Source organism: Eubalaena glacialis, chromosome 9 (assembly GCF_028564815.1).
Source record: "Eubalaena glacialis isolate mEubGla1 chromosome 9, mEubGla1.1.hap2.+ XY, whole genome shotgun sequence".
In the NCBI taxonomy this organism is placed as follows: Eukaryota; Metazoa; Chordata; class Mammalia; order Artiodactyla; family Balaenidae; genus Eubalaena; species Eubalaena glacialis.
In genome coordinates this window covers 87,448,385-87,471,605 of record NC_083724.1, presented here as the reverse complement: position 1 = coordinate 87,471,605, position 23,221 = coordinate 87,448,385, and the positions used below count along the sequence as shown (strand labels likewise).

Below are 23,221 nucleotides of genomic sequence, written 5' to 3'. Positions count from 1 at the left end.
TACAGCAAAGGAAAAAGGCATGGAAGCACAGCCACTGAAGACACTCTAATGAGGTGAAATTCTAAGGCCATACCCACCATTTTTTTATGCCTATGGGTTCCCAAACCCAAGGCATCTGGAGGCACTACAGTGAATTCATGGGGTGCTGAGGAACATTTAAAATTTTTGATGGAACCAGCAGGTTCAGACACCAGGGAAACTGGTAGCTCCAGGTAGTTCAAAGTCTCAAAGTAGCTGGTACTGCCTTCCTTTCAATGACATCATGTATGCACAGCAGGGGGTTGGTCGCTGCTGTGATAAGAGGCAAATATCTTGAGAAAATCCACGTAGAACAGGATATAAGGGTGGTGGTGTCCACTCTGAGTCCAAGGTTTGAGGAGTTATGAGGTGCCCAACAAGCATACACATCCCATTAATATACAACTGGGGTTAATTAAGAATGAAATAAAAATAGTTTTCTTTCAATTTATGTTGATCATTTATTCCCACAGCTACTAAGTTGTTAGGACATAAATACTAGGTTGTTTGGATTGAACGACTTAATAAACAGAACTTTAGGTATTTCTTTTGCTCTGGGGGAGCCATTAAAAAGATTACTAAGACACTATGGAAGTTATGAACTGAGCAAGTCTGGGTGTCTCTGCTTTATGCTGTTTATGTGCAAATACAGGTTTCTGTTAGGAAGTTAACACATGCTCGGGTAGAATATCCAAACAACACAGAAGGATATATGGTAGAAAAATGAAGCCTCCCTCCCCCTCTCCCTCCCCCAAGTTCCCCTACTCAGAACTAGCCCTACTCAAACCTTCCAGGCTTTTCTCTATGAATCCATAAATGGAGAGAAATAATCTGAAAAGCCAAGACATTAATCACACTCCACCTTCTATTCTGTCCCTTGCTCTTTTCACCTAACAATAGATTGTGAATAATTTTTCATGTCTATAAGGAAATCTATTACATTCTTTCAGATACCTGAATAATATTCAATATACGGCTATATCATAACTCATTTAGCCAGCCTGCTGAGGATGGACACTTAAGGTGGTTCCATTTCTTGCGATTATAAATAACGCTGCAATGTATGTGCATATTTATGTTTTGTTTACTGTTAGCTTCTAGAGTGATTTAGAAAGCAGATACGAAGCTTTCAAATACCCTAGAGTTAAAGTGAGAAGGAAAGGAGGAGGTGTGGAAGACCTGGAGGAAGGGTTTGGATTTCTGTGTAAGGAAGATAGTCTGGTTACAGGATGCATAGTTTTATAGAAGGGAAGAAGGTCAATGAAGAGACGTGTGATGAATAATAGGGACTAGGAGAGTTTACACTTTTGATGGCCCCCAATGATTGACGAACAAAACCCAAACTCCTTAGCATTACATTCAAGGTCTTTCACCATCTGGATTCAGTGCCCCTTTCTAGCTGCCTCCCTCCTCTTCTTGAAATATGCTTTCCCCTCTTCTTCATCTGTCCAAGTCCTACTCATTTAAAATGATCACCTCTGAAAAGCTTTTCCCGGTTTCTTTAATGTCCAGATGTCCATGTTTCTGGAGCACCTGTACCTCTATCACAGCAGTGATTGCAGTATGAGATGCTGTTATATTGAAATGTCTGTGTGTCTGTCCAAAAGCAGCCTGAGAGCAAGAACCATTCCCTGATGTCCATACCCTGCCTACCCCTACTCCCCACCCGCGCCTGGCACAGTGTTGTCACAGAAGGGCATTCATCAATGCTTGGCAGGCACGGAATTCTCTTGCAGGCTCCTGGATGTGTGTGCGCATCTGTGTGTGTGTGCGGGCACACACACGTGTGTATCGATATGCTTTTTCTACTTTCGCTGATAAGAAGAGCCAATCCAGAAAGGAACAAAGGGTTAAGGGCCATGCACTCTGCATCATCTAGTTCCTCTCCTCTCCTGCATTTCCCGATGTGGCCGAGTAAATAGCCACTCTCCGGATTTTCACATGAGAAGAATGCAGACAAAGACATGTCTGTTTCACTGCAATGAGCGTCAAAAATAGTGACAAGTTCCTGTCACATACTGCTGACAGGGGTAGGATCTGAATGACCATTTTTATCTCTGGGGGAATTGAGTCCAGGTAAGGAAAAGGCAGGACACACCATGGGAAAGGAGTGACAGTCTGCCTGTGGGACATGGGCCGTCACTGTGCCATGTCCACGCTGACAGCCGGTTACCGGGGTGAGACCATGTAAAGCCAGATGTGCTTTCTGGAGAAATAATGCCTTTCTCTTACTTTTCTGTGCATCTTTTAAGCTCCTCTACAGCCCCAATCATGTTTCCTAAAATAAACAGCGAAAAAATGAACAGGAAAACAAGCTGACACCAACCCTTCTGAAGAAGGCGTGAGACCCACAAAGTCGCAGTGTACAATGGCCAAGTCAAAGGTATTCAAATGAGTGCCACGAGGTTCCTAAAGCTGCTTTTTATTCATTTAAAGACTCCTGGAAGGAAAGCCAAGGTCTTGATGCTGCTTAATATTACATTTAGTTTCCTCCTTAAGCCACTTATATAACTGACTTGGCAAGGTTAGAATAGGATAAACTAAGAAAGCAACCAGCAGCTAATGGATAAGACCTAGTATATTGGCTTTTCATATTTCCAGAATATGAAGATTACCAATTTCAATTCCCATTAGAATTAATCACATAATATGCAAGAGGACTATTTTTTTTGATAGAAGTATCATTTTCCAGTTGTTTCAGATATTAATTCTTTTTACCTTAAACAAATCATAATAAAATTCTGCTGGTATCATGTCTACCATTTATAAACAAACATTTTCTGCAATTAAAAAATTAATTCTACTTGGACTTTGTTTTTAACATAATCGTAACAGAATAGTGCTTGCCTTTCATACAGTTACAGGGCTGAAACCACATGAATATCCAACTGTTCTGTCATATTTGGTAATGAAAATCTAGATGGTATTCAGGGAAAAGAGAAGGTGTTAGCTAATTTCTAGGAGTCAGCATATAGGGATTTTTATTTCTTTATCATTCACCAAATGATAGTATCCCCTTGGTCTTACCAAACTTATTAAGCACAAAAAAGATGTCATGAACTTTTGACCATAAAACTCTCAGTGGGGAAACTGGAGAAATCTGGCCCTAGGAATTTCAATCACATCATAACTCATTAGGTGTTTTCCTGAAGACCCAGTGCTCCAGCAAGATGCCCCAATTTGTACCATGTTCTCTGATTCCTCTACAGGAGGGGACGTGCATGCGTGCGCACACACGCACACACACACGCACACACACTCTCTCTCTCTCTTTCTCGATGCCCATAAATGGTAAGCTGGGCTTAGTAGGAAGTACTTATTAATGTAATTTTCTGTTACTCTAGGAAATTATTCAAAAGTTAGATGTAAAATATACTTAAAGTGGAGAGCCCTATAAAAAGGAACAGGTTCATATAAGCAATACTGACTTCGAACAATGAAAAGATGCAGAGAGAAACTTGCCCAAACCCGGAAACACGTGGACAGACAGACACAGACAGACTCTGCAGGGATCTTCCTTCCAGCTTTACCTTGTTGGAGAGATCCAAATTGCAGTTGGCTTCACAGAGGGCCACCACAATCGGCACGTTGCCATCTTTGCAGGCCACATGGAGGGGGGTGTTGCCATGCCTGTCTTGGAAATCGACGGAACAGCCCTGGCTGATGAGAGTCTGGATGACCTCCATCTGACATCGTCTCACAGCAAGATGCAGAGCTATGTGTCCGTCCTGCAACAAACACCAGGGCCGTGAGCACTTTCGCTTGGGCATGTGGGCCTGGCCGCTTGCCTTTCCAGCTGCACTGGGCCAGGTTTAATTGGCAATGGGACCATTACTGCAAAGCCTGAAGGAGGATTAAAACCGTGAACTTTACTCCTGGTGGGGTCGGGGCGAGGCCCCATACATCTCACTCTGAATAATCACAGACCAAGCTGACCGTCAGCTTAATTAACCTAGGCTTGGTCAGTACATTCGGGTAGGAAGAGTCCACACTCCTTTCTGTCTCTGAATTTATAGGACTTAAGTTATTTTTGGTACTCCAATGGCCTGTTTTATCAAGTATTTGAAAAACACTTTTCAAAACATTTGCTCAGCAATTTTTACTAACTTCCTAAGTAGAAAGTTTATTATTTTATTTTACACCAGGAGAAACGGAGAGAGCAAGGCGACTTGCTGTCATGTATATGAGCATCAGCCCGGGAATTCATTCCACCTGCTATAGAACCCCCGGTGAAGAAATGTGTTGAGTTTTAGGAGCTGGGTGGAGGGAGTTTGGAAACATTTCTGTAACGTACTTGTTCTAGGGTTGCTCAATGTCAGCACTACTGACATTTGGGACCTGTCCTGGGAATTGTAGGCTGTTCAGCAGCACCACTGGTCTTTATCTTCTAGATTCCCAACCCTGGCTGTGACAACCAAAATATGTCTCCAGCCACTACCAGTGTCTCCTGGGGGCAAGGTCACCCCACTTGAGAACTACTTCTCTGTACCCAGAAAATACTCCACAAGTGGCAGTTCCTAAATTAACCACAGTGTGCCAGATCTAACTATACATAGCAACATCTCAGCCTCATTGTAAGTACAAGTTCACAATAAGAACAGATTATGCTGAATTTGCTTAATTAAAAAAGGAAAACCTGGCCTGGAATTGAGATTGCCAAACAAATAAGAATAGTTTATTGTTTTTCTACAAAATAGCAGGTGATGGAAGTAAATAAACCACCTATTTCTTGGTCTATCTACAAATTAATAGGTGTTGCCAATTTCAGTCCTAAATGAGGATTTGTCTTGGGCTCTGTGATCATCACTGTACCTGCTCCAAAGCTAAAAAGGCTAAAAATAGAGACCTGAGTCATCTGACCAATTCATAAATTTTGATACACCCCCACAAATGAATATTAATTATTAAACAGAATCTAGAATCACAGAATCTTTGGATAGGAGAAGAGAAAGGATAATATAACTTGTTGCACTCAAGTTTGTTATTTTAGGTAAACTAATTGAGAAGTCTTGTGGTCCCTCCAGCCCCCCAGATCATTTTTCAACGAGTGGGATATATTGACCCACTAAGCACCTTGTCGGATGCATTAAGGTCGGCTCCGTGCTCAGCCAGACACTCCACAATGTCGTGGTAGCCCCTGGCGGAGGCTGTCAGGAGGGGGGTCTCTCCTTCTCGATTCTTAATGTTCACATTGCAGCCGGCTTCACAAAGGGCTTTGGCCACAGAGTAATAGCCGTGCCAGGCAGCACAGTGCAGGGGTGTTTCTTCTTCCTGGCCAAGGAGACAAGTACATAGAGGAGGAGAATGCAAGACTATGAAAGAAAGTACAGGCATGGTGAGAGTCCTGGCCAAACTTGGCAGCAAACTCAAGGCAGCGGATTGAAAGCACTTGTAGCTATTGGAGCAAAACATTAATGTGAAATAATGGGCATGGGTCTGATGGCTTTCCTTAATTCGAATTCAGCTTTCTCAGCATTTTACTGACAACAGACTTTGCAGAGCCCACTGGAACCAGCGGCTCAGCTCTTCTGAACAATAGAGCCTCTGCGTGGGTGGATTTATATCATCTTTCTTGTAAAAGTGCTGTCTGTCCTTTACTTCATTGGAGACTACTAACCACGGGACAGCACTTCTCTGAGCAAGAACTCTTCTAACAATCTTGATGCCTCAAGATTCGTGTCATGTATATAGCATAAAGATGAGTCACATAAATTGATTACTGCTCTGGCAAAGAAGGGACCAAGACAACCAAGCTTTAACAAAAATGGTTGGTCGTGAGGTCTACATATTCATGATCAACATCATTAGATGCATGTATCTGTCTACAAGAAGCTGCTGTACTGTACTGGTTATGAACACAGACTCTGGAACCAGACTGTGTGGGCTTGAGCACCGGCTCCACCACTGTTGAGCTGTGTTACCTTGGGCAAGTTCCTGAACCTCTCTCTGCCTCAGTTTCCTCATCTGTAAAATGAGAATTATAGGGTTGTCCAGAGGATTAATGAATGAATGAATGAATGAATGTTAGTGCTTTTGTTTGAGTCCCTGCCCTCTGTAATCTAAGCAGAAAACCTAACTTGGATAAAACTCCGTAAGACTCAAACATATCATCTGGCTGCCTGTATACCCATGCAAAAAGCAGAAAGAAGTGAGGACATCAGGTACCATGACCCACCTTGTCCTGGAAGTTGGGATTTGAGCCAAAGCTGCACAGTAACTGAACCACATCAGCATGGCCATAGCGAGCTGCCACATGAAGAGCTGTCTCTCCAGACTGCAAAAGACACAGCCAAAGATTCAGAGCCCCCTGGGAGCCATCCCACTCCCACCCATGCCTGGCTCCACATCCTCCTCTGAGGTGGTACCTGCCCCTCTCAGGCCAGATGCCCCTTTGGTGACTGGGCCAAGGAACCTGGGGTGGGGCACCCACTATGTAGCTAGCGTTAAATCCACACACTTGGCTCATCCTGTGTGTGATAACCCTCCCTCCCTAAGCAAGAGTGCATTCCCTTTTTTGTGATAGCTGGTCTCAATTTTCTTTATATACTGACGTTTCCAGCTATGTGATTTTTTTTCAAAACACAAAATTCCTTTTTTAATATTAAGTTCTTTAAACACAGGGTTTTATTTATTAGCAAGTTTCTGATTTCATTTTGTCTATGTTTAGAATGTAATTTCTTACATTCTCAGAGATTTTTAAAAACATTAGCCCATACAATAACATTCTATGAATTAGTAATAGATGCAACTTCCTTAAGATATTTTTTTTATATCTGCCATGAAACTGTCAGAATAAACTGATCTAAAAACATAACAGAATGAGATACTTGTTGCCACCCGACAGAAAACTGCTATAATAAATGTATGTCGGGACTTCCCTCGTGGTCCAGTGGTTAAGAATTCGCCTTCCAATGCAGGGGATGAGGTTTGATCCCTGGTCAGGGAACTAAGATCCCACATGCCACGGGGCAACTAAGCCTGCATGCCGCAACTACCGAGTATGCGAGGCACAACTACAGAGCCCACGTGCTCCAGAGCACACGGGCCACAACGAAGAGCCCGCGCACTACAACGAAAGATCTCAAGTGCTACAACAAAGACCCGATGCAGCCAAAAATAAATAAATAAATAAATATTTTAAAAATAATAATAAAAAAAAAATGTATGTCTTTAATGTGAATTCCTCCCTTAGATATGGTGCAGTGTACAATCCATACAACTGTATGTGGCAGCCCTGACTGAACATGACAAATCAGTCTACTAGTAGTAGAATCAGAGAGGGGTTGCATAATGGAATACATAACAGATGGGAAAATAGGAATCTTAAGTTCAGGTCCCAGCCCTGCAATTAATTCACAGGGCCGCTGTGTAGACTGAATGAAACATGGGTACGTGAAAGTAAGGTATCTTCCTAAACCAATAATTTTGATAACATCTTTACCCCAAAAGCCTTACTTTACATGCATTGTCTCATTAACCCTTCTAGTGCCAGTGGTCGTAAGGTCAGCACTGTCAGTCACATCAAAGAGGAAGAGAATGGTAGAGATGTGCACATGGCGGGTCAAGAAGAGGACCAGGACTCAGGTCACTTTCTGGTTGTCTTTCTGGCTGCACTTTGAGTTTTCATGTTATGGGGAAGATAGTTCACTGCTTATATAACATGGCAACCACTTGGCAGATTTCAGCTAAAATCAGATTTTAATATTAGACTAAGCCACCAGCAAAAAGAAACTTCTACTTAAATTCTCTGTAGGAAGATTTTGGTCCTGAATCCTTGTTCTTTGGGTCATGATGCAGATGGCATGCCTTTTATTACTTTCCTTAAGAAGAGAAGTGGCCTTACCTTGTCTTTAATATCCAAAGGGCATTTGTTCTCATTGAGAAATTTCAAGGTATCTACATGGCCATGCCGAGAGGCCCAGTAGATGGCATTGGATCCACCCTGTACAAAAACCAAGGCAGAGTCACATTCCCAGACTGGATCTGAATGCAAACATCACTCAGTTGCTATATTTCCCTTCCTATGTGATGACAAACTCCAAAGGAGCAACTCCCAAGAGGAATAAAACCCCATTTCACTTTTCAGTTTGACAAAGGGACCAAGGTTATGTAAGACATTAACATTCCAGGAAGCTGGGTGAAAGGGATAAGGGAGCGCTCTATACTATCTCTGCAGATTTTTTTTGGTAAATATAGAATTATTTCGAAATAAAAAGTTGTTTTTCTTTTCCTAAAACCTTCATTTCAACTTCTGGTTAGAATTCCCTATATTGTCAAGGGCCAGATCTACTCCATTTACAGCTCAGTTGAAAGTCTATGGAAGCTGATGACAGACTTGTTGTAATGACGATTAGCTGATCATCACGTGTGTCTACGCTTCCAATGTGGTCTACACCTTAAAGCATATCCTCCTTACTCTGTTGCCCTAATTAATGTGCAGGCAAATACCTTTCTGATGAGATTAATTGGATAATTAAAACATTTTCAATGTGACATCAAATAACACCACTGAGTAAATATGATCAGTAAGGAGTCAATCTGGGGCAGGACACAAAGAAAGGATGATGTCGAGCAACAGAGCCACGAGGAAGATGAATGTTTGCCTTTTTCTCTGTAACATGTTAGACAGGAACAGGCTATTCAAGTAGTTCATCTTCCTTTATAGGAAACTGAGAAATGAAGTAGGGCATATGTGTTATTTTTCTCTATTACCTTTTGGTTAGAGACATTTGGAAATACTTAAAAAATTAATTAATTTGCCATAAAACAGAATTATGACCTTATCCTGGATATCGATTCTTGAGCCTCTTTTAATGAGCAACTGTAGTATTTGAATATTCCCACAGCCAGCAGCAATAAGTAATGGTGGTGTCCCATGCTGGAAAAGGCAAGAAAAAAAAAACAAACTATTTTTCAGGTTTGGTAGGAAAGGAAAAGCCCAAACTACCCCTGCTGCCCCAGACACCATTCTGTGTCTTCACAGACACAGGACACATTCCTGTCCTACGTGACAGGAATGGAAGACAGTCAGAAGGACACAACATCTTCCTCTTTTGGATTCACAATCAAAAGTGACATTTTCATTTGCACGATGAGTACATTTAAAATTTCATGGTTAGAGGCGAGTGCTAGGTGCGTGTAGAAAGGCCCTCAATGCAAAAAGACCTTATTCCTAACTCAGCTCTCTTTCTAAGCAGAAGTGATTTTCCCCACAGTATGGAGTTTACAACAGTAAGGGAGAATGAAGAGCAGATGGGGTCTTTCCACCTTGGACTTGGAGGTGCCCAGTCACCATGACCCCCCGACCCCCACTACCCCTGGCAGGACAGCATCAGACCTTGTTGGGTTGGTTAACATCATAGTTGGACAAGGAGCCCAGGAGGTGCTGCAGGCCTGGGACGTTGTCATCGTTGATGGCATGGATGATAGCTTTCATCACGAAGGAGTCTTCCTCATCCTTGAGAGAGACGTGGAAGAGGGAAAAAGTGTTAGATTGCTGGTCATGCTGCTCCTTTTACCAACATCAGAGAAACCAATGCTCATTTGTTAAAAGGAGCGTTCAGGGGAAAGTAAGCCATTTAATCCCCAAATCCACCTGGTCATGAAGGGAAGCAGGAGGTCATTTTTTTCCCCTTCCATGTTGGGAACTAGCAGCACCTACTATTTACCTGTGTCTTTATGTTGCCTGCATTATAACCCAGAGAGCAAAAAGCTCTTAAGATTCAGATTTAGAACAACGATTGATGACAAACTACACTTTGTGTTTTATCTTAGGAATCTTTAAAAACATATAGTCCCAGAAACCACTGTAGAAAATTTCAGGTGTAACTCAGATTCTAAAAACCATAGAACCAAGGAAATGATATATTTGAATAAGAAAGTCTTACTTTGTAATTTTTGCAATTACAGATTGTCATTTTTTGAGCACTAGAAATTCTTCATTCTCTAGGTATTCTACAACATAGCAAAATTATCTGAAAGCTGGTCACAATTATTAAAAAAGAAGGTCTGAAAGGGGAGAAATGTAAAAATAAAGGCCAGAAAAAGGAAAATGGATGCATTTCATTTACAAAGAGAAAATAACTAGATACTGTGGAACAGTAAGTTTGTTAAATTTTTGCTACATTGTCAAAGTACTTTCTTAAATATATATAATAAGAAATTTGCACGATATGGTAAATTAAAACAAAAAAATAAGCTAGAAAAGTCCCAAACAAAAGTTTTGGACTTACAGAGGTATTGCTACTAAAATTTCAAATCTGGAAAAGCGCACCTACAGAGGCTGAACCTCTGCCTGTGGGGGGTGGAATGGAGAAAGCATTTCTCTGAACTCTGCTTTCTCTTCTCTATAAATCTGAATCCAAACAAGCTTCATGAGGGACGTAATAATATCTGCACAGAGTACATGTTTAAGAACACCACTGGTTTTGCTTTTCTATCACAATCCAAGTTGAAGACTAAGAGACATTTGCCTGAAAGTGAGAGTGACAAGAAATGGGAGAATGGCAGGAATAAGCACGTTGTGGTAACACGGCCTCACGATCAGCAGGACACTGAGATGATGAGAGAGAGACCCTGAGGGCTGGGGAGGGGGGTCTTCCCACCTGGAGCTTCTACACAAGCCCTGTCCCTCTCTTACCCTAAACTTTTCATTGCAACAAACTGTCTCCCAACTGATAATTCAGGGCAATTTTAATTTATAAGATTTCATTGTTCTCCTCACCTTACTTAGATTAATAGTTTATATCTTGTCCTGGTTCCACTGCCACTCTCAAACAATTCCCCAGTCCAGCCTTCCTCCTCTTTCTCTCCCTTCTCCTCCTAACTTGCTTCTCTGCTACTTCTTTTTTTCTTTTTAAAATTTCCTATCTCTTTTCAGGCTATAAGGTTAGATTTGGAACTTGAGTAAAACTACTGGCTTCACGGGATATCGGCTCGGTGCTTTGCGATGACCTACGTGGGTGGGATAGGGAGGATGGGAGGGAGGCTCAAGAGGAAGGGGATATGGGGACTTGTGTATGCATTTGGCTGATTTGCTTTGTTGTGCAACAGAAACTAACACAGTATTGTGAAGCAATTATACTCCAATAAAGATCTATTAAAAAAACAAAAAAACAAAAAAAACAAAAAACTACTGGCTTCAGGGAGTAAAAAAAGAGCTGGTGTCTGCTGATGTGCGATCCTGCCCTTGGAGTCCCCGGATTCCACTCAGGAAACACTGACTATTCAGTTACAGGAGCAGGCTGGTTCCCACAGAACCACCCTTTCTGCCTTTTCTGGAGTCCCCTTTACCTCCAGGGTTCACAAAGCCCTGTTGTCTGACTGTTGGGGAAAGTCTCGTTGAATTCTGATGTGTCCAGTCATATCTGAAGAGTTAATCTGTGATTAGGTTTCAGTTTGGATTAAGGGAAAAAAATCGTGGAGTTGTTCTCAAGGGCCTTTGGAAGTCAATACAACATCAACAAAGTGAGTGGGTTTAGCTTTCTGGTCTACCACGAACTATATCAGCCAGCCTCACTGCATTTCCCCTGATTTTCTGGTGTGTTTGTGTGTGTGTGTGTGTGTGTTCAGAAGGAGGGTTGTCTGCCCCTTTTGTACTATTACAGTCTAAGATTCTCCAAGGTTGGTGGAAACAGAGGGCTCTCTTTTTAGTTCATGAAAATTAGAATATGATCTTTTCTCTTCTACTGGTAAGCCTCTCTTTTATCAAACTGTGTTGGGGGGAAGAGGAGGGTGGGAGGGTGGTAGTGTTAGAGGTAGTAGGTATAGCCAATCAAAACAAAGAGGAAAAAGGACGAAACAGTAATAGAGTAGATCAAATCAGCCACCCCAACTCCCCCACTCAAGAGGAGGAAGAACAGGCCTGATGTTCCCAAGACTTCAGGTTTTCTGGGTTGCTGAATAAATCAAACAACCTAAACACGGTAAATACACAGTGCTAAGCACAAACCTATCCAGGGAAAAGGTTTGCTTACCAGAGTATCATCGCTTCTGGCAACACTCATGTTACTTCTGGACAAGAATGACCTGGATAATCTTTGGCACAGTGATATCAAGCGAACAGATTGCTTTAAAAAAAAAAAGAGAGAGAGAGAGAGAGTGTGAAAAAAATGCAGGGGGAGAGGAGGAGAGAGAGCTTACATAACAATACTCAAATTAGTGCAAATGACAAAGCCTTTGAGATAGCATTCAATGCTGACAGCATGTATTATTCTTCAGGGGTGGGCGATCCCACAAGCAGGTTGGATCATATTTGCTTAAAGAAATTTCTAAAGGTCTTATAAATCAAGACAACAATAGAGAGAGATTCTCCTGCATTTCGTTATTAAGCTGCAGAACTGGATGCATCCCTTCTCTCTCCATATTCACTCTCTACTCTTTGAGGAATGGGATCTTACCCTAACAAAGCCCTTGCACGTCCCCCCTCAGAGAAGCATGGTATGCAAGAGTCTTGCCCTGCGTCCTTGGTGCCCAGGCAAGCTGGTAATGGCAGACAGTGTGACTCTCAAAACTCATCCAGTTGTTGGAAATGAGCAGGTTGGGGACTCTTTAGCCTATAGGACAAACACCTCTGCATTTACTCTCAAAGGCAGAAGCAACAGGTAAAGAATGTGTGTGTGTGTGCGTGTCTGTATGTGAATGAAAGAGAGGGAGAGAAAGAGAAACTTATGGTGGTTCACTCTACATTTTAAGCCTTATTTTCAGGGCTTCTTTGAGACTAAGAGTCAAGTCTTGAGTACCCCATGGCTGTGGTCCTCCTCATCTCTATCAAGGCATCCCCAACCTGATGAGTACAATGAGGTACACTTCTGGCCCAGTGATGAGGAGACATGGCAAGTACCTGCTTCCTCTGGGCTTGATATGACCCTGTGCACAGGAAGCCATCCTGTCCCCTTCTTAACCCTGAATTTTTATTTGTTCAAGGTTGGCTGGAATGCCCTTTAGAGCCACATCCTACTCAGCCCCTGCAGAAACCATCCACACTGAGAAGGGATCACATTGCAGATGCTCATGGTCACACCCCACCCCCATTCCAACCACTCACAACCAAGGCTGGATTTAGAGAACCATTTACAGAAGTTCTGGTATAATCATAATGCTATGGTGCTTACCACAAGAAACAAATCTATTTAAAATGTGGCTTGTTGCATTTAGAAAAAGACTGCACTATAATTTTATTGTACTGATTTAAAAATTTGCCTTGGGAATGGTTTTAATTTAAAAAAATGCAAAATTACATGTGAAAAGATGAGTTAATAGGACTGAAATAGTATTTTTGATTGTCTTTGAAAATAGGGTAATGGTGCAGATGACTACAGAGTGAATTTTTAAAAAGGATGCAGTTCTGCATCGCCAGTATCAGAAGAAGTGAGCCCTGAGCAGAGGGAGAGCCACATGGGACACAGAATTAGTTAATCGTTTCAAATCAAACAATCTTACTTTCCATTTTTTCCGGGCTGTGAACTTCTTGAATTTCTCCATGTTTACTGCCGATGCTTTTCTACTAAGTGCTTGTTGGGTATCTTTAGGCTAAAATGAAAATCCAAGAAAGACAATTTAGAGCTCTCAAATTATAGAAATGTGTTACATGACAACTTTTGAAAACCTCTCATTATTTGGGATGCTTACACATTCACCTTGCTAAAGTAACAAAACAAGTTGGGATAATATGCCTGATCCAGGAACCTAGTCTCCAGAGGCTAAACTCTTGTGGCTAAGGGTTTGAGCAAATCCATGAAGACTGGATCTTGAGGGAAAGTTGAAAAGTTGAGCTTGGACAAGCTGAATTACAACTTTCCATAAGAGAGTCTGGGAATGGCATGATTCACGGTGAGGCCATATTACGAGGCATGTGAACTTAACATCATCAAGTAATTTAGAGCTGGTTGGGACCTCAGATGTTAGCAAATTCAGTCTATCTTACAGCATTAAAATCCCTCCTACTGCATTTTTTCAGGAGGCCATGCAACTCTACCTCTGAAGGAAGGAGACACCGTTGCCTTCTAGGGAAGCCCAGGCAACTGCTGGGAGCTGGCACAGGCAGAGGTCTCCAGCTGCCCCAAACCTACTTCTGCAATGCAAGTTACTGCATCACAATCCACTTATTGGTTCCATGATTTTATTCTGTAACTGCCATGCTTCCCCACCCTTAGTCCTTTCTGGTCTAGCTGAAGCAACTTCAGTTCTTTAACCCAAATGCTGACAGGCACCAGGCAAATAACGTAAAGGTGTATATACGTCAGGGGTGGCCGCTGGCCTGGTACAAAGGCAACTGGGCAGAGTTTCTGGCATCCTTGTGGAATGAGGGCTCAGTGTTGATAGATCTTCAGATTTTTCAAGAGAAGCTGGAAATCCAGATTTGATATGATACTTAAATGCTGGAAGTTAATTCAAGAATTTTCAAAAATATTGTTTGGGCTCATATCCCACAATCAAACTCAAGGCTGTTGAGTGTTGAGTGTTCAGCTCCTCATCACAATCCTGCACTGTGGTAGCTCACTCCTTTCTATCTCCGTTATCATGATGATTCTCTCAGATGTCAGCTGTCTTAAAGTATGGCACCAACAGCAAACACAATACTCCAGACGTGACCGTGGTTAGAACCCATAGTGCCTAGTGATACCCTAGGACAAACGAATTCCAGGTCGCCCTATAATCCCCAAACCAATCAGAATATGCAACTTACCTTGATCCAGGGATGCTGCAAACTATCTTGAATTGTCATTCTCTTCCTTTGTGGGGGGAGGAGAAAGAAAAAAAATGCGGTGACCATAGAAGCAAACACTAAGGTTGTTTCCATGCCGGCTGGGCCTACCAAGCAGATGCTCTGGAAAATGCAGTTCGGGGCCTGCTTCACGGAAGAGAGCCGAAAACAGTATCAGTCTTTGTGTGATTATTTCACTGTGCCCACAGGGGCTGACTGAGCAGGTACAAAGGGCCCTGCCTGCATTTTCTGAAGCGTTTCACATGGCATGCTTCTCTTTGCCAGGAGGAAACAACCAGGGTCGCATAAACATGGCCGTGTGCACAGGACAGGTGCTAACTCTCGTCTAGCTGAGGCCACAGCTGGGCACCTTTCGGGTATAATGGACACTCACTTTGGATCCTTGATGAGGAGTCTTCTTATGAAATCTTTGGCTAGGGCACTGGTATTACTGAAGTATTCTTCCTCAAATTCGTAGTTGACAGCAGATACGTTCGCTAACGTTTCTTGTTTAGTGTCTCCAAGAAATGGGGAGGCCCCACTTAGGCTGTTAATAAAGCAGGGCACAGAACATGAGTAAGTCCCTCTTGTGTTGTCATTCTGTTCCTATAATATCTGATAAAGGGAGTGAGGAATAACATTATAATCTGGTACTTGAGCAGTCACTTTAGAATTCAGTTACATTTTATAGGGCATTTAATTGTCATGCACAAAAGCTTCAGCTTAATGCAAAGGACAGTTAATTTAGAACAGCATTTAGTAGTTTAAGAAAAAAAGAAAACCTTTCCTATTTTCTCAGCAGTAATAGACAGCCATGCTTTCTTTCAGTGATTATGCTGCAGTTTCTGATGACTCATTTCAAATTAGGAGAAAATGCTTAATTAGTATAAACTAAACATGTTGTGGAGGTGTAAAATGAATATGTTTAAAAAGCATACATAAGCTGAACTGATCAACACTACACATAGAATGGTCAGTAAAACATATGGTCTCAAAGAAAAAGGAAAAGAACATGAGTTGTGGATTTGGGTACTTACAGAATATAGGTTATTACCCCAATACTCCTAGACACAAAATAAAAAGAAAAACAACATCAGAAGAATAGTAAAATAAATCAGAAAGATGACAACATCAAGAGTATGCTCCTTACCACATGTCTGCCTCAAGACCAAGAGGTTCATAGTTGACTATCTCAGGAGCTAAGAGGAAATGAATGCACATTTAGTTTTAGAAGAAAGTGAATCAACAGATTCTAATCTTCATGTATAAAAACCAGAAACATGTACCAGGGAAATGATGCTGCAGCAGGGTGAATTTTGCCAGCATAATATTTATGAGAAATGAATGACCACAGGAATAAGAAAACTTACCAACAAACTCTGGTGTCCCAAATATGTTCTTGAATTCATTTCCAAAGTCAATTTTATGGGCCAACCCAAAGTCAATGATCTTGATCCGAGGTTTGGGAACATTTCTATCCAAAAGCATTATGTTTTCAGGCTTTAAAAAAAGAAAAATAGTACAGCAATGTTCATAGGTGGAAATAACATGATGTCCATCAGATGAATGGATAAACAAAACGTGGTCTATCCATACAATGGAATACCATTCAGCCTGAGAAAGAAAGTAAATTCTGACATGTGCTACAATATGGATGAACCCTGAAGACACTACGTGAACTGAAATAAGCCAGTCACAAAAGGAGAAATAGTGCGTGATTCCACTTACATGAAATACCTAGAATAGGCAAAATCATAGAGACAGAAAGCAGAATAGTGGACGCCAGCAGCTGGGGGTAGGAGGGTTGCGGAGTTAGTGTTTAATGGATACATAGTTTCAATTTGGGAAGATCAATAATTTCCAGAAATAGATGGTGGTGATGGTTGCACAACAATGTGAATATACTTAATGTCACTTAACTGCATACTTTAAAATGGTTAAAATGGTAAATTTTATACTATGTTTATTTTTCCACAATTAAAAAAAACCCCTATCATATGTTATGCTGAGGACAAGAGGGCAGGTAGTTCTTCCTCTCCCCTGAAAAAACAACCAAAAAGTAGGGATAAAAGAGTAGTTGCAAGAGAACACCAGGAAAAATAAATGTCTTGGTTTAGGTTCTCCCAGGAGCAGACCTGTGACATGGATTTGGATGCAAGCAGCTCATGTAGGAGGGGACTCCAGGGAATACTTGGTAGAGGAATGCGGAGACAGGAAACAGAAGGAAGGAAGCTGATACAAAGTGTCTTATCAAGGTAGGGGTGACTGGAGCACAATCCCTTTGGGGGACTTGGGGAGAAAGGGCAGCACTCAGAATTTTCCAACTGAAGCACGAGGGAGTTGGGGTATTTATCCACCTTCTCCCCAGCTCCACTGCTAAGAGCTGCTTCAGTGGGCATTTACTCTGGCATTTCCAGCTCCCAGCAGCAGTCTTTGTGGTGTGTGTTAGTGAGTATTGGGGGATCCAGATGGGGTCTTGACGGCTCTGCTACAGTAAGTATGGAGAAAATCTTCCCTTCTCTTATATCTATCCTAGCTCCAATGATCTGAATCATTCACTTGGCAATCAGCCACACACTGTTTGTGATAATCTTCTCGCTGCCTCGGATTGTACCCTGAATCTTACATTGCCATTTCGTTGCTCATATGTATATCTTCCCCTCTCAGAGAGACCATCACCTCTGTGATGGATGGGAGTATGATGCGCCTTTTTATGTCCGATAATGCCTTGCCTCCAGCCAAGCAAAGACCACAATTAGCCAGTCTCAGAGTTTGGCTTGATTGATTGCCAGAGACTGAGTCAGCCCAGAAGCCTTTGCATCAAGAGGGAGAGTAGAGATCAAGACACCTTCCATCTTATATGCCTTGTAGCCAGAAGGGGATGGAAACTGGGCAGCCAATGGCTACTCCAGGTTGAAAATACCCCATAACCAACAGCAGCCCCCTTTCTTAAAGACCTGGCTGGTAAGACCCCTTGATTCTTCCCCAAGAATTCTCAAATGTAATCATTAATCTTAAGCCTCTATCTCACACATTGGTTAGGAATTCCTGTAGTAGGCATGCATTATACACTTGCTGATTTATATAGATAATTTCATTTGTTAAACCCCTCTAGGAAAAAAACATGTATCTCTTTCGGACGCCCTCAATTTTTCTTAGCAAACAGCAAATGCTGTGGTACGTGTAAGCTTTCATCTGATTCACACCAAGCAACATACCTTGAGATCAAAGTGGGCAATCTGAAGGGAATGCAGGTAGTAAACACCATTAAGAATTTGTTTGAGAAATTCAGTTGCTTCCTCTTCAGTCAGAGATTCCTTTTCAGCTAAGAAGTCAAAGAGCTCACCACCTGCAACGCTGAAAATCAGGAAGCAGAGGTTATTGATGACAGTTCTGTCTCATATTGATTTGTTCTCTCATAGATGATTTGCACGCTCAAGTGTCTGGCAAGAAAATAGCATTGAGGACATGCTGAAACTGCTAAGCAAGGAATCAGAATTCTCTGTGCTTCTAATTGTTGGATAAGAATTCTGCATTCAGGTACATTTGTGCTTGAAAGCACTTGGGTACTGCTTTCCTAATGTGCTAGGTTCACAAATAGGGGAGAGAGTAGAAATGTGATGGGGAAAAGAATTAATGCATCTTTCAGACATCTTAATTAAACATGTTTAGAGATGAAGTCTTAACTCACTGATTAAAAATATACTACAATCCAACTTTGTATAGAATTTATAGAATATATCTTCCTAGCCCAATCAGAGACACCTGGAAAGTTCAAAATCTGTATATTAGTCAATTTTTTTTTAAACCCAAATCACAATATATGGCCTGACAAGGATTTTTTTGTTTGTATGCTTTGTATTTGTATATATGTAAATACTTCTACATTTATAAAAATCACATTTAGTAATAAATTTAACAAACGCCTTAACAAATAAGAATAAACATACACAAAATTGAAATGCCCGTGGTTGCTGGGGATTTGATGAATCTGTCTCCCTGGCCAGACTGTAAATCCCTGGAGGGCAGCGGTCAGCCCCCGGCTGCTGGCCCACTGCGTGCAGTCTCCCCATCCTTGCACAGGGCCAGCCACGCAGCAAGAATGAAAAAACTTTTTAATTAAGCGGATGAATGAACAAACTCCCCTAAAAAATCCATGGTACTGATTAATGGCAAATAACAGGGAACTTTTAATAAGAGTTTTTATAAGTTAATCTTTATCAAGTTTAACCATACATTCACAACATAATAATTAACTGCAATTATGCACATAACCACGTGTGCATTATCTTTCTTTCAGCAAGACAGCTCCATAAACATACCTACCACATCTACATCCAGAATAAGAAAACTGGTGCTCCTGAGATTAAATTATAATGACAATAAAGCTATTTTTGTAAAAGAAAAGTTTCAGATCCTGCACCTTCACCCTCCAAGTGGGTGTTTTTCTTAGCCTGGCTCAGGATCCCCTGGCACCAGAATTGCTTGGGGTGTTTTAAATATGCGGATTCTGGGACTCACTTCCAACCTGCTGCATGAGTTTCCAAGAGTGGGGACCAGGAAGGCAGCATTTTAAACAAGCACCCCAGGTGATTCTAAGCACACTAAAAACTGAGGATCAGTTTTCGAAGTCTTAATTGCATCCTCCCTCCCGCTGCAAGGCCTCCCTCTGATATTTAACTTCAGGATGTTTATCCGGAGGGGAGGGCGAAGTGACTCCTCCACCCCCGGGACCGAGAGCGTTTCTGCCACAGAGCCTTAGCCTTGCCTGGGGAGCAGAGGCCTGCAGCTGGTGCAGCAACGCCCCTCCACCAACGCACCGTCCCAGCCTCACCGCCCTCGGCCTTGGGCCCCTGCACTGGCTCCCTGCCCAACTCCGTGGAATCCTTTGCACCTCACATTTTGTCTTCTTCATTCCTCTTAAAACCAACAGAACAGGGAGAGGGAATCCTTCAACTCTAGGGAACAAAAAGGAGGAAAAAATGGGAAGTTGTGAACCAACTAACACTGAGAAAGACGCTCTATCATCCGTTTGCTTCTTTGCTCTCTGGCCCGCGCGGCCATTCCTTAGGTAAACCGTTTTATCACAGCCGCATGGTGGGGAGATGGTCCAGAGCTGGCACATCCAACGCAAACCTTAATTCTGCGGCCAAAAGGTTATTCCTTCTTGCTGAGCCTCATTTTCTTATCAAATAGGAATCATAGGACCCATTCCTCTGAGGGTATTGAGGACTAATGATAATAAATATACGTAAAGCCCGTGGCAGGCAGGTCTAGCTTTAGGCTGAGGCCCAGTAAGTGGAACTGGTACTGTTATAAAGGAAGAATCCATGCCACCTGCCTAAGGGCAGGCTCCATCATGAAAGTCCCCTCCCTGCCCTGCTTCTCCCCTCTCCCCCTTTCAAATCCATTGGTCTGGCTTAACCACTGTACTCCCGGTCAGGGGAGCATTACAGATGCTCCTGTAAATATGGTGTCGGCCTTTGCTCTCTTTGCCTCCCCTTCAGTGGCTTCCCCACTCCCCCTTGCTCACACAGACTGCTTGTGCCTTTAAAACATTGGTAAGTTTCCTGACAATAAGAAAGGGCTGGGGTTTGGTTGCTAGGAGTTGGGGCGAATCTTCCAGTGTCCACACAGCTGGGCACGATGTGGAGGCCTGAGTCCTTCCCAGGAATCCCATGGCTGCCCCGGCCAGGCCTTTGCTCCTCTTCCTTCTCTGGCTGGCTTTCCTGCCTCTCGCCCAACCTGAGCTTCCCTCAGGTCAGTGACAAGGAGCCTATTTCATCTTCCTGAGACCTGGCAGAGGGTGAGGAGACCCCGGTTCAAATCCTGCCCAGTTACCCAATCTCGCCACACCTGGGATTCCTCTTTTGTGAAATAAGAAACACCCCCTAGAGTTGTTCTGATGTTCCAGGATATGTTGAGTGCCTCAGCAATCAATCAGCGCTGCTGTCTTTCTTCTTGCCTTGCTTCAAATCATAACCCCCGCTGCCCCAACCATGGCAGCCATGGTGTGCTGATCCATACTTAACAACCGGCTCTCTGGGGTTGGGGTGGGGCAAAGCCCATCCCCGAGGTGTCATATTCTCACCATGGTCATTTTAAGCCACCCTCGTGATGATGGCGACTGTGGAGGTGGGAAGGATGTGCTAAAACAGCTCCGAGACCCGGCCCACTGAGGCATTCTGGCTTTTCCAAAGATGGTGCAACAGCACGTCCCGCCCCCTGCTCTGCGCTGTGATCTTGCATCTGGGGCTCCATCCCCTTGAATCTGGATGGGCCCCATCATAGCTTTGACCAATAAGACACAGCAGAGTGACGCTGTGCCATCTCCGGTGTGCTTTTTCACGGGCCCAGGGCTTCCACATCCTGCCTCTTGAGTCCCTCCTGTAAGAAGTGTGATGATCCCAAAACCACACTGTGGCATGGAGAAACCCCAGAAGATGAGATGTCCCATAAAGAGAGAAAGAGGCAAAGGAGCACTGAGTGAGGAAGGAATCTTGGCAGTGAACCCTCCAGCCCAGATGAGGCCATGGAGGTCAGACTGTCCATCTGAGCCCTTCCAGAATTCCTGACCCACAAAATGCAATGGTCATTTTAATCCGCTGTGGTGGACACCATGAGCACTGCCCACATTCCCCTTGAGGAAGGACCTACTGTCCCCCGTGCTGGGCGTGGAAGCCGCACAGCCCTCAGCCCTCATCAAGCAGGGCTCACCTCTGCTGCAGAGCCACTGCCCAAGGTCTTGTCCTTTCTCTGGAAGCCCACAGCCAATGGCTACTGTGGGAACATAAAGCTGAGGTCGTCTCACTTCTAGAAATGGCAAGATATTAAATATTTTAGGCTTCGTGGGCCATGCAGCTTCTGTCACAACTACTCGGCTCTACCCAAGCAGCGTGAAAGCAGCCTTAGATCATACGTAAACGAAGAGGTGGAACTGTATTCCAGTAAAACTTTATTTACAAAGACAGGTGGCCACATGATTTGTAAGACATGCCAGTTTGTGCACCCCTGATATAAAAGCCAGGTCATCTCAGCCTAATTTGGGGCAACTCTCAAGGGTCATTCTGGCTCCAGGACTCTGTTGGGCCAGCTGGGGCTGTCACTGAGCTGCAAGGCAGCATGACTTTCTCTGCCCACTCCTACTCCTTCCTCTCCCTTGGAAGACTTGATTCTAAGAGTAGTTCTTAAGGAACATCCTGCATGCTCTTCTCCAGCTCAGAGTCTACTTCCCAGAGAACCCACCCTGCACCTCACTAAATTTGGGGGTAGTTTGTTATGCAGCAATAGCTGACCAGAACACTCACCATCTTGACTGGGTCTGTTTACTCAGTTCAGCCAAAGATCAGGTTTGCCTTTCTACAGGCTGGCCACCTCGTGCCCTATTCAGTCTTCCTGTCCCGAGTAACTTAACTTCAACAGTGCTTCCTGACAAGAGAAGTGAGAACTGGGAACAACCCTGGAGCCCCTGGAGTGAGGGACCAGACTGCAAAGTGGCAGTGCCTGATCACAACTGAGGGAAAGGAGGCAGGCGTCATCTCTGATTTTCTCCATCTACCCTGCTCGCAGGCCCTGTGCAAATCCCATGCTGTTCACAATGAGGACCACACCATCGCTTGTGCGATGAGCTTGTGCTGGGAGCCAAATCGTTCAGCTAGACATGAGGAGGGTTAGGACACCCCTCATCTCACTGGGCCTGGAACCATCACTGGTTTCCTGATGTCCCGAAGGTCTTATCTACATTCTCATTCTCCTTCACGCCAATATGGGAAGGCAGATGTTTTAGCCATGAACTTCTGCTTACAAAATCTTTAGTGATTAATCAAAGTAATTGAAACTAAGTGATTTCAGCAAAGGTTGGGGAGCATGATAAGCATCCTTTGTTAATTTACCCCCATTTGTCCCCCAAACTCAGAAGGTAGACAGTGACTTGAAGATTTTTTTACATGGGAACTTTCACATACATGCTTAGAATCAGAACTCGAATGCTTACAATGCAGCTGCCATACAGCAGAATACTGTTAACAAGAAGATCAGTCAAAACCCTAGTATCTTCACTCTTTGTTCCAAATTTTACATTTTGCTCAAGAGAAGGAAGATTGATGGAGGGAGAGATGAGCAATTTGTTCAGCAAATTTAGAAAGCTAGTTTCACCTCCTTTATTAGGTCTTTCAGTCAGTGTTTAAAATTATAGCATCATCATGGAAATTGTGTGGAATGCATGCTAATAAGCATTGGCTGTTTTCATCAAGAGCTCTGGAAAATATGAAGGTTCCCTCTCCTCCCCATGCCTTTCATTACCACCAAGGCTTACCCTAAAAGCTAGCTATATCAGAATGTCATTAGGACACATTACAGCTTTAAAGATAAGGTAGGCCTTCAGAGTGACATAAGAGAAATTATTATAGGATTCCAATTTCTAAATTAAAACACTATTCCAGGTCCCTGACTCTTGCTAGGAATGTCCAAGATATAACAGGACTTGATTCTGGACTAGAT

General features: G+C 43.0%; 1 protein-coding gene across 4 annotated transcripts in view; it reads right to left on the bottom strand.

Annotated features, from left to right (window-relative positions):
• DAPK1 (death associated protein kinase 1) overlaps positions 1 to 23,221 on the bottom strand; it is a 206,723-nt gene that overhangs the window by 46,694 nt on the left and 136,808 nt on the right. For all 4 annotated transcript variants that reach the window (XM_061200572.1, XM_061200574.1, XM_061200573.1 and 1 more), the window contains 14 exons: positions 17,941 to 18,079; positions 16,093 to 16,222; positions 15,873 to 15,921; positions 15,760 to 15,786; positions 15,117 to 15,269; positions 14,705 to 14,750; positions 13,459 to 13,548; positions 11,994 to 12,086; positions 9,356 to 9,475; positions 8,798 to 8,896; positions 7,862 to 7,960; positions 6,194 to 6,292; positions 5,092 to 5,289; positions 3,549 to 3,746 (listed from right to left, as the gene is read on the bottom strand). In XM_061200572.1, the coding sequence (XP_061056555.1) occupies positions 3,549 to 3,746; positions 5,092 to 5,289; positions 6,194 to 6,292; positions 7,862 to 7,960; positions 8,798 to 8,896; positions 9,356 to 9,475; positions 11,994 to 12,086; positions 13,459 to 13,548; positions 14,705 to 14,750; positions 15,117 to 15,269; positions 15,760 to 15,786; positions 15,873 to 15,921; positions 16,093 to 16,222; positions 17,941 to 18,079 (1,540 nt within the window). The remainder of the gene's footprint in view (positions 1 to 3,548; positions 3,747 to 5,091; positions 5,290 to 6,193; positions 6,293 to 7,861; positions 7,961 to 8,797; positions 8,897 to 9,355; positions 9,476 to 11,993; positions 12,087 to 13,458; positions 13,549 to 14,704; positions 14,751 to 15,116; positions 15,270 to 15,759; positions 15,787 to 15,872; positions 15,922 to 16,092; positions 16,223 to 17,940; positions 18,080 to 23,221) is intronic.